Source organism: Helicoverpa armigera, chromosome 24 (assembly GCF_030705265.1).
Source record: "Helicoverpa armigera isolate CAAS_96S chromosome 24, ASM3070526v1, whole genome shotgun sequence".
NCBI classification, from domain to species: domain Eukaryota; kingdom Metazoa; phylum Arthropoda; class Insecta; order Lepidoptera; family Noctuidae; genus Helicoverpa; species Helicoverpa armigera.
In genome coordinates this window covers 2,561,830-2,571,863 of record NC_087143.1, presented here as the reverse complement: position 1 = coordinate 2,571,863, position 10,034 = coordinate 2,561,830, and the positions used below count along the sequence as shown (strand labels likewise).

General features: G+C 35.9%; 2 protein-coding genes across 3 annotated transcripts in view; one reads left to right on the top strand and one right to left on the bottom strand.

The window, feature by feature from the left end:
- Nucleotides 1–255: 255 nt before the first annotated feature.
- Nucleotides 256–10,034, top strand: part of LOC110378041 (protein Wnt-5b) — a 38,519-nt gene continuing 28,740 nt past the window's right edge. Inside the window, exon 1 of the mRNA XM_064041057.1 lies at nucleotides 256–470. Within this exon, the coding sequence (XP_063897127.1) occupies nucleotides 358–470 (113 nt within the window). The 5' untranslated portion in view covers nucleotides 256–357. The remainder of the gene's footprint in view (nucleotides 471–10,034) is intronic.
- On the bottom strand, nucleotides 1,619–5,525 carry LOC110382661 (uncharacterized). Of its 2 annotated transcripts, XM_049850374.2 has the most exons (6): nucleotides 5,156–5,525; nucleotides 3,992–4,042; nucleotides 2,652–2,743; nucleotides 2,317–2,352; nucleotides 2,124–2,234; nucleotides 1,619–1,800 (listed from the first exon to the last, which is right to left on the bottom strand). In XM_049850374.2, exons 1-6 carry the CDS (start codon nucleotides 5,370–5,372, stop codon nucleotides 1,672–1,674), a joined length of 636 nt encoding a protein of 211 aa, XP_049706331.2. In that variant the 5' UTR covers nucleotides 5,373–5,525; the 3' UTR covers nucleotides 1,619–1,671. The 2 variants fall into 2 exon arrangements, with proteins under 2 accessions (XP_049706331.2, XP_021199007.3); XM_021343332.3 differs by lacking the exon at nucleotides 3,992–4,042 and having other exon boundaries at nucleotides 5,156–5,521.

Sequence of the window (10,034 nt, the reverse complement as noted above, 5' to 3'; positions counted from 1 at the left end):
ATGGCAAACCTTGATTATTTACCTATTAAATGGCCTATTTATTATGACTTTAATTAGTCCACTTTTCAGCTAAAAGCTAATTAATGGCATCATATTATTGCTTGTTCGAGGTCTCTGCTCAAAAGCATATTTTCCCACAAACTTTTCTTAGAGAAAATTATATTGTAAACTTTGCTGGCTTCTTGGAGGTAGTCTCTCTTTTTTTAGCTTTATTTAGTTTAATAGGGTTAACACTTTCTTTTAATAGGATATCAAACCCAATGTAAACAAAATAAACATTATCGCCTAAACACAAAAAACAATAAATATGCATAAAGTGACAGTTATCATGTGACGCGCGGCCATCTTTGAAACAAGATGGCGTCGTTCGGCGTGTTCCGATTCCTGGTGCTGCTGGCTGCACTGGTGTGGATCCTGGCGGAGGAGAGGAATGTCACCAGGACATATCCTTGGAGTAATGGGAGCTGGTTGTGAGTATAAAGGTTTTTGAAGTTGTAGTGTAGATGGATGGCTATGGTAACTGGGATTTGAGAAGGGCTGATCAAAAATGTTAGCAGTTTGTGAGAATAGCGCTTACTGAACTGGCCCCTTGTATTTTAAGGGCAACCCTTTGTTCCGTTCTATAAACGAAGAAATTTTCTTCTGCTGGCTCTCAAATCTCACTACATAAATTCTATCATCTGCCAAACGAAATAGATAAATATTCAATGTTGTTTTCTATCCTGTCTTGAATCCTTTGCACACCGTTTACTACACTCAAAGCCAAAGGAAACCTAAGTCTCTATATGTATTTTAAGGATGCCTACCTATAACTTTTTTATTAGAACCTGGAATTTAACTTTCAATCCAAACGAAAACTTTCAAACATCGCTAGGGATTACACCTTTCCACCATTATATTGCTAAAAAAGCATTTTACGAATACAAAAACAAGACTTCATAGTTTATGTACGTAGATAAGTTTTATAGCAAGTCTAGACGTGTCTCAGGTGGCGTTACAGCTACAATAAACCTTTGCTTTATACTCGTGTGACGCCCTGACGACTCCAATTGGACATACGAGAGGGTCTTTCAAATAAGGGTGCTTCTGTGAATTATACATCTTTGGGGCTCGGATTACTTATTTGATTTACCTGTAGTTGTAATAAGCTGTAAGGAATAAACGGTCTTGTTGGTCTAGTGGTCGGAAATGGCTTCTATTTTGAAAGGAGTCCTGTGTTTGATTACTGGGTTAGCCAAAATGGCTTTCCTAACCAGTCCAATATTAAATGGTTTGTTAGCTTAGAATCTTGTGCTTGAGATATTAAGCTATCATGCTTTATTTACTGGTCCTACATTGATAACAGGCGTATTTAGAATTCCATTGCCGATCTCGTCACATGGATTTGAGAAAACTTTGACTTGGCGAACTACTCAAACGTTACTTGATTTCAAGTCCTTCCTAACCACTTCACTGTCCGCGATGTAGACACAATAGTTCAATCGGTAGATATATATCACATGGGACAAGTTATAAAATATTTTTGTCGCAGACTGATGTTTTCAGCAGTCGTTAAAATTAAGTGGCGTTTCAATACTGGACGACTAACTTTCAGCACACAAGAAAAACATCTTATTAGTTCATGTATAAAAAAATCAATGTAGGTATATTTTCATTGGTAAATAAAACGGTTCAGTAACACAGCCGATATGAGGAGTTTAATTCAGCAACACCAGGAGTATCCTTCCTGGCTCCGTACAGCCAGAACTCGTACATCAGTGTGGATACCCGACTGCTCACGAAAGATAGTGTTATTGATTCCTGAAAAGAGTTTAAAAAAAAACTTTTAAAGTATCATTTCTGAAAAGCCCAACGAGAAAAAATCTTCTTTAACAAAAACGTTGTTGCTGACTTTTCATTTATTTTAATTCGACATGATTATATTGAGCTGAGTTTAGATAAAATGTCTTCATTTTATTATCACAAAATCACGTAAGCGCCTGATGAAAAACGATTCGCAATATTACTTATTGCGTTATAGAAGCATGCGCTTTTCTGCAGGCGCTAGCAATCGTTTCCGCGAAACTGTAGTAATTGAAGGCTATTTTATATAATTTTGGTATATTTATGATATGTAAACAAACCTGTAAAACGCCTCCATCAACAATATATCCCTGGCTACTTTCGCCGTCTATGTAAATGATTACTTTGAAACCCGTCACGAGGTAGTCTTCATCCTCGTTTGGTAAAACTATCTGAAAAGAAAGGAAAACGAGGATCGCAAAGAATCGTAAAGAAAGTATATTAAGAAATAATTAATATTAATATATAACTCACCTCATCTTGCATCTTGTTCTCGAGGGAATCGTTCGCCTGAACAAAATAGCAAAAAAGAAGTTTTATTTAGCCCTAAAATTTTGTCATATCGAATACAAATCTTGTCATATAACTTTGCTTCTAGTAAGTAACTTCACTATAGCCTAAATCTGATGCTATTTATCTACGCTTGAAGTGTCATTTATGGCAAATTTCAGAGGGGCGAACTCATTTAATTTTTAAGAGACACACAGATCATACATAACTTCATGGTCATTCGCCCTTCCCTCCTACAACCCTACTTAATAGGCAAGTAAATATATGAAAGAGTATTAGGTAAGTAAACAGATATTTACCACATTATTATTCGGTGGGTATCTGAGTGTAAGGTTCACATCTTGCACGGGAAACTCCCAGCCGTTCGTCCCAAACAGTATTAGATGACTGCCTGTAAGTAAATAAATTTTAGTTAACAAAGTTGCGTTTTAGTAATATATTATGGGAAACGAGATTAAGAAATACGCTTTCTCAGACCTCATGTACAATGTTGAGGCTATTGTACCTAAGTATGGTTTCAGGGAGTGATACTTATACATTTATGCGACAAAAATATATCCGACTCATGGTAATGGAGCCATTTAAACAATCAAAATCTATGAAGAATTTGGTTGAGCGCGCTAATTTAATATCGAGAAGTTTTCAGTTCTAGCCCATTTATCGAGTTTGCAGCCATTGGCTTATTCTTAACCGGATATGCGAAGTTTCCAAGGTACGTGGGCAAAACCAGTTGCAAAACTTAATTATGTTACAAAAAATTTAAACACATATATAAAATTATCGCGCGAAAACGCAGTCCAAAATACAGAAACTACGCAGTCCAAAATACAGGGTTCTCGATGCATCAGCTTCGATAAGTGAAGTTACTGTCATGGTGAGATTATTACTCATAAGCCCTATCTACTAGATAATCTATGATTGATTGACTTTTAATACAAAGCTTTATATTTTGACAACTGATTGCAATATTTGATCTCAAAGTCTAAATTGCTGTTTAGAAAATTTTTCCTAAAGTCCTAAAAGTCTTTCATATGAGTTTAGGAGTTTTCTTTCCGTGTCTCATTGCCATTGTAAATGCAAAAGGGTTACAAAAATGCGTACCTACTATGCGTAGGTTTTTCTTTAATTTGTCATAAGGACTTTTACACATCACATCGTACATACCGACACGGCCCTATTATACCCGAACCACATCTATAGCCTATCTATTTCAATGGCATTAGATGAAACAGGCTCTCTTAGAGTTGACTATTAAGGATGAATTTTACAGTCTGAAACTAGACACATTCTAGTAATAAATAATACACATCCTCACAGACGCCATAATCTACAATGTTTTGATTGTAAAATTAATCTTATTACCGATATGAAGGGAAAACCTCGGTCGCTTCCGCCAATTCGCGTACACTTAAAACTAATGAATGAATTTTCATGTGGTTTTCCCCAGTTGATAGAGTAATTCATATAAAACGTTTAGGTATATAATTTATACACGTGCAAAAGAGCACAATTACGTATAGGTATGTTTAACATTATTTTATTAAAATAACACAGGATGATGATTCCCGGGGTGCGAAATTAGTTGAATAATTTACACATCCCTGGAAAGTAAAGATCCAGTAGGTAGGGGTCAACTTACTAAAAGATTCTTTTCGATCAAAGCCAGGGAACTCATTTGATGATGAATCATCTATAACAAAGAAGAGAAGGACTTAATTTTGTACGCAATCTGTCATCATCACCATCATCCTGCTTTTGTCTATTCTATTTCGGTTTGACACAGCATGTATTTTTTTCCATACCTCTGACGAAACCTCACACAATCCCTCAGTATTTCAGTTTAACTGTGCTAAACATTCTACTATCATTAAAATTTTGGAATAATCTATCTACTTATTTATCTTACAGTATAAAATGGCATAAGAAATAATATGGACATAAGAAATAGGTACCCTGTGTTTCGGAGGGCACTTTATTCAGTAGGTCCCGGCTGTGATTGAACATCTTTAGCCATCGTTACGAAAATTCAGAAGCCAGTAAATCCGACAACCAGTCTTGCTTAGGGGGTATTGGGTTACCCAGGTTAATGGGTTGAGGAGGTCAGATAGGCAGACGCTTCTTGTAAAACACTGGTACTCAGCTGCATCTAGTTATACTGGACGCCGACCATAGTTGGGAAAAGGCTAGGCAGATGAGGTTTTTAACAGGGCGTAAACTGACATAAAAATCTTATTTGTTACGTCATACATAATAACCTATCTTTGGCTACATAAATAATCATTTATCAATGTTTATAGACTACATAATCCTCCAAATAGATAAGTCATAAGCATTATGGATCATTATTTTACTACATTCAGTCACCACTTCGATAGTGTAGGGAAAACTCATGCATTCTTGTCCGTGGATTTTGAAGTATTATAAAATATTCTGTGTTTTAATTCCAGTGAAAAAAGATTATTTTGCGGCACTAAATATAGCGTAATAGATAAAATAGCATGAGGAAGATATGTTGCTTAATTACTTCTGGTTCGGGTGGAAAACAAAACAATTATTTATTTCAGTTCTGTTTATAAATATCTAAAGAAAAATTGAATATAAATTACACATAGGTTTACATGTATTAAAATTTCTAACTAAAACAAGTGAATATCCGCACAAATTAAGTCCTCAAAAAAGGTTAAGCTACTCGTAATGTACCATTTTTTTTTAATTTTATATTATTCTTATTCATTTAAAATACAAAACCTGTGTAAGTTGGCCTCATACTCAAACTAATAAAATTAATAATTCCATCACTCACCTTCCAAAATGGAGTCCAAGGAACAATAATACTTGTTGACAGTTTGATACAAAGTAGGGGCCACTTGTCTATGCTGAAGGTCATCACCAAAGAGGTTCACTGGTCTCTCACTCGCGTACTTCTCAACTTCAGGTTTAATATAAACACTAGCTTCACTGTCAAACGGTCCACAGACTATAGACACACATAGTAATAAAATTCTTATGTTTCCATTCATAACGTGACTTATAAGAAACTGAAACGGCAAGCATGTTCCGTTAAAGCTACGATTAATTAGCTCCGATTAGAAATGTAATTAAAATAATATTTAGTGATAAGAGCGATATTTGGGTGATAAGTGGCCGTGATCGGTGTGTTATCGTCTCTCGCGAATGTATTAACGAGTAGTCAGCAGTTTACTGTGATAAGTATAGCGTATATCATTAAGATTAGATTGGCGTTCTTCGCAGCTTATAAACAGCTAGTTTAAACCAGTGGTTTCATCCGCGTTCGCACAAGAATAAAAGTCTACCTACCTCGATTTATGGGCTATCTAACACTGAAAGAATTTTACAAATCGGAGCAGTAGTTCCTGAGATTTGAGTGTTCTGAGCGAACAAAGTATATAAAATTAGTGTAGGCATGAATCCGAATACCGTTTCTGTGTATAAGTAAAGACTTGCTAGTTTATAAAGTAGTTCTTTTCGATACGATCTTGATCTTGATGTTGACAAATCTTGACAATTACACACGACCTGCAGAGATCAATCAAATCGATAGTCGCTTTTCTGTAATGAAGAAATGAGATGAAAGTTTTTCTACAAACGAACCTTTTATTTTTATACACAAGACCCAACAGTAAAACGTTTTGGAGATACAACTTCCAATAGCACAAGAGGTCTATAGTCTATTCATCGATATCTCCACAGCAACATTTCAACGTCTCACTAAACAAAATCATCGATAAAGCCTTCAAATATCTCAAGTTTATGGGCCACAATAAACGAGCTCATACATAACCTCTGTAGGAATAATTAATAGAACCTTCTCGAAACCGGTTGTCCCCACAAAAAAACGGTACCGATATACCCTTTTGATCTCTTAGAGCCCTCATTAGAGCTACTTAAACATTATTATAGCCCATTATAATCACGCCTCCTTCAAGATGTGGTAACTTATGGTCCGTACCTCTATGGATTTATGGTAGGTGATAATGCATACTTTATGGTACTTACGACGTTTTATAACGCTTTGTTTTATCAGCTCCATAAAATATGGGAGTATTTTGTGACTCCTCACGTTTTGGTAATATCCGGTGAAAGACAATAGTTTTATTATTGTAATTAAGTTTTGGTATTAACTGTTAATATTGAATGCCTTGTGTCAACGAAATGGCTGACATACCTTTCTATCTAGCTAGAAGGGCCTATAAGTTTTAATAGAATCGTTCTAAAGTTTTTAAATTGATATATTCTTTTATTTTTGACCAGTATCAAAACCACAATAATCGAAATAAAATTACCTAAACCTGACTTTATGAATTAGCCTGAGATAAACAAACCACAACGGAACACATTAGCAACCCTTTATAAAGCCATCTCAAACACACGTTCATCACACCAATCCAAGATGGCGTCGAAACTCCTCATCACTGCACTTCTTATATTTGCTGCTGCCCTGGTATCTGCTCAGGCTCGTGGTAACTTCTTCGTAGGAAATACATTTGGTGCCCATCTGATTTACCATGAAACTCATAGCAAATACGCTATACCTTTCATTGTGAGGGATGAAGATTTTACCGTGACAGGAGTTGACAATGAAATCATTGAAGCTATAAGTGTCAGCGATTTGGAAGGTAAAGGATTAAGCTACGTCAAGTCTGGTGGTATTGGACAGCATAATGTGACGATCCATTTGGAAAGTCAAAGAAGTCATGGTTATAAGTTTCTTGTGGAAGTCTACGCTATATAGGACTTCGATTTGTTGATGTTTTAATAAATGATGACTGTTTTTTTTTGTTTTATTAAAATTTTATTTACCAGGCGACAGAATGAAGCAGTTACATTAAGATGATTAACAAAAGAGAGGTCGATCAAATCGGGGTGTTTGTACTGGAATAGCTGAAAAATGTAATAAATAACACATTTGCCGTAAAATGACCACTGTAGACTGTTGAGATAGACTCCGGAAGAGATCGGGACGGGACAACCTGAACGCCTACAATAATTGGTTGGATGGGAACGTTCGCTGGATCGAAAGGTTTAAAGATGAAATCGGGTGTCCTTTTCCCAGCTATGGGGCAGTCCAGGCTAAGAAGAGATGTTTTATTTGTGAGAAAAAACATACTGGTATTTCTTTATTACTATGATACTAGGCAATGATAATATGATCTATAACTACCCAGAATTAATAACGACCAGCTTCTCTGAAACCGTAATAATATGAATCCGATAAACAATTACACATAATATTGAATCCAAACGAAAGCAATAAATTATTTATTACAAATGATATTGGATATTAATTAATGGGACGAACCTTTCCAGGTAATTACAAATTAAATATGAAACGCATTAAAAGAATATTATTTACGAGAGTATGATTGTTATCATTAATTAATAATGCTTGCTTACTATAAATTGTAAATGTTTTTAAGCATATTCATGTAATTTGTCAATATAAGTACGAGACCAATTGAGTCAATCATGTTTAAAAGTAATCAGAACTCATTTCAATTGTCATTTGGGCGTGAGTCACAGTGATAAAACTTTAAACTACGAATCGAAGAACCCATCCTGGCTGGCCACATTGCCTCATTGCCACGCTGGTTCATCATCTACCTAGCCCTTCCCTATGTTGGGGTCGGATGCAGATACCAGTGTTTTTCACGGAGTAACTGTTTCATCATCATCATCATCATCTCAGCCATAGGACGTCCACTGCTGAACATAGGCCTCCCCCTTAGATCTCCACAAGTTACCTGTTGGAGGCGACCTGCATCCAGAGTCAGTAACTGTTTATTAAACCTGAAGTTAGTTATCCGGGGAAGCCGATAGCTACCCCGTGGTAAGACTGATTGTCCGACTTTCTGTCTTCTGACTACCGTACCTATTTATCATGCCGTCGGGAACACGAAAGAACTTGGTACGACTATGTGGTCACCCATCTACGGAACGACCGCGCTGAGCGTGGCTCAACCTTATAATTTGGTCAATCCGGCTTTGACTTTACACTACTTAGAAAACAGAGTAACAATAATTAATTTAGTTAAAATCTCAGCAAACGAGTAATTAATATGAAATAGTGCACAAACATTTGACTTGTCTGTATGCCGTTCCTACTACAAATGTACGGAATCCATTTCGCTAATTAATTTGTGGAAATTAAACCTTAATGTTGAGACGGGAAGGCACATATTCGCTTGTTTTGTGGTTGCTGTTGTTGACTTGTTAGATATCTTAGTTACTCTAACTGTTGATTTTCGAGGTGCAATGCTTTCCATTGAAGATATAGTCACCATTATATCAATTGGGTGGCCTTTTCCCAAGTATACTGGGATTTAAGTGCCTTATATTTTTTAATTATCCGATTCAATGTCACTTGTTGGTCACACACAGTCGTTGTTCTCTTTGAGATAATCTGCAGACTGACATTTTATAGTGCTCAAGCATTTGCTTGGACACAGGTGCACTCACTATTCCTTCACTCTCATAGCCCGATGGAACGGCAATCCGACAGGACCGGAGAGAGATCAGGCGCAGGACCGACATTAACGTGCTTTCCGATGCTCGGGTGTATCAATCACCAACATCTCGACCTAAGAATCTAGAGTAAAAATGTAATGTTAACAGGAAAATTGTTCAACATTTACCTACTAGCTTAATCACTGGTCTGCTATGGCGACTCGTTTCTAAAGCACGCCGTAAATAAATGTAAATAAATAACCTATTTATCACAATATGTATTAACACACAATAATAAAGAGATCCAACCAATTCCCAGAAATGATTACACAGATAAATGTATGGAGCTCACTTATTTACTCCCCTGCTTATCAAAATATTAATTTAATTTGGGAATTACCGAAAGTGTAGCCCTTATTGCAATGGCATAAGGTTGGTTTTCGAGTGTTTTTTAAAGACTGGTGATATGATATTCTGACCTCAGATGCCTTGTGGACGAACGTTCGCTCATGTGCTTTAAACAATTTTAGGAAAGTGTTACATGGAAGCAATAAAATTATTGAAACATTGTTTTTTGATGGTGATAGTAAATATTAAGGCCACTCTAGATTTTCTAAAGCTATTATATTTCGCATTTTTACTAAAGTATATTGATTATAGTTATAGTTTATTGATTGTAACTGAATTTTGAGCCTAGAGACTGTTTTTGCTATTTACAATATTTCATTATACATCACAAGTGAAGCCAATGAATCACTTTTGATTGTATCATATCTTACAACATTTATTTACAACTAAAGCTCGAACAATTTCAATGAAGCCCTCGCAAAACAAAATAAGTCTAAACATCATTATTTCCTCATGTAAACACGTTCTTAAAACAAGAACAATTGACCTTTGCACTAAATATCATTCAGTAACCATTCGCCCACGGGACCAGACGTACCTACTTACAAACATGTTTAAGATATTACTACTATGTGCCGTCATTTCGACAGTGTGCGCTAAGTCCGTCATCGTTGGTCAAACTTGGGAACAGAATGGTACGAGAAAAGTCTATGAAACGGTCGTGTCAGCGAACTCTATACCGTTTTTAAAAAGAGAGAAATTCGTTAACTTCGAACTGAGCAATGGTGATAAAATCAAAGGTATAGCTATAAAGGACATGGATAACGCTCTAGCCGAACCTTCTATAACTCAAGGAGGCATTGGATTTG

Coding starts and splice junctions, on each gene's coding strand:
- LOC110382661 (XM_049850374.2), bottom strand. CDS start 5,372: ATGAATGGAAACATAAGAATTTTATTACTATGTGTGTCTATAGTCTGT. Junction 2,744..3,991: donor TGATCGAAAAGAATCTTTTA/GTAAGTTGACCC, acceptor ATTTACTTACAG/GCAGTCATCTAATACTGTTT. Junction 2,353..2,651: donor ACCCACCGAATAATAATGTG/GTAAATATCTGT, acceptor TATTTTGTTCAG/GCGAACGATTCCCTCGAGAA.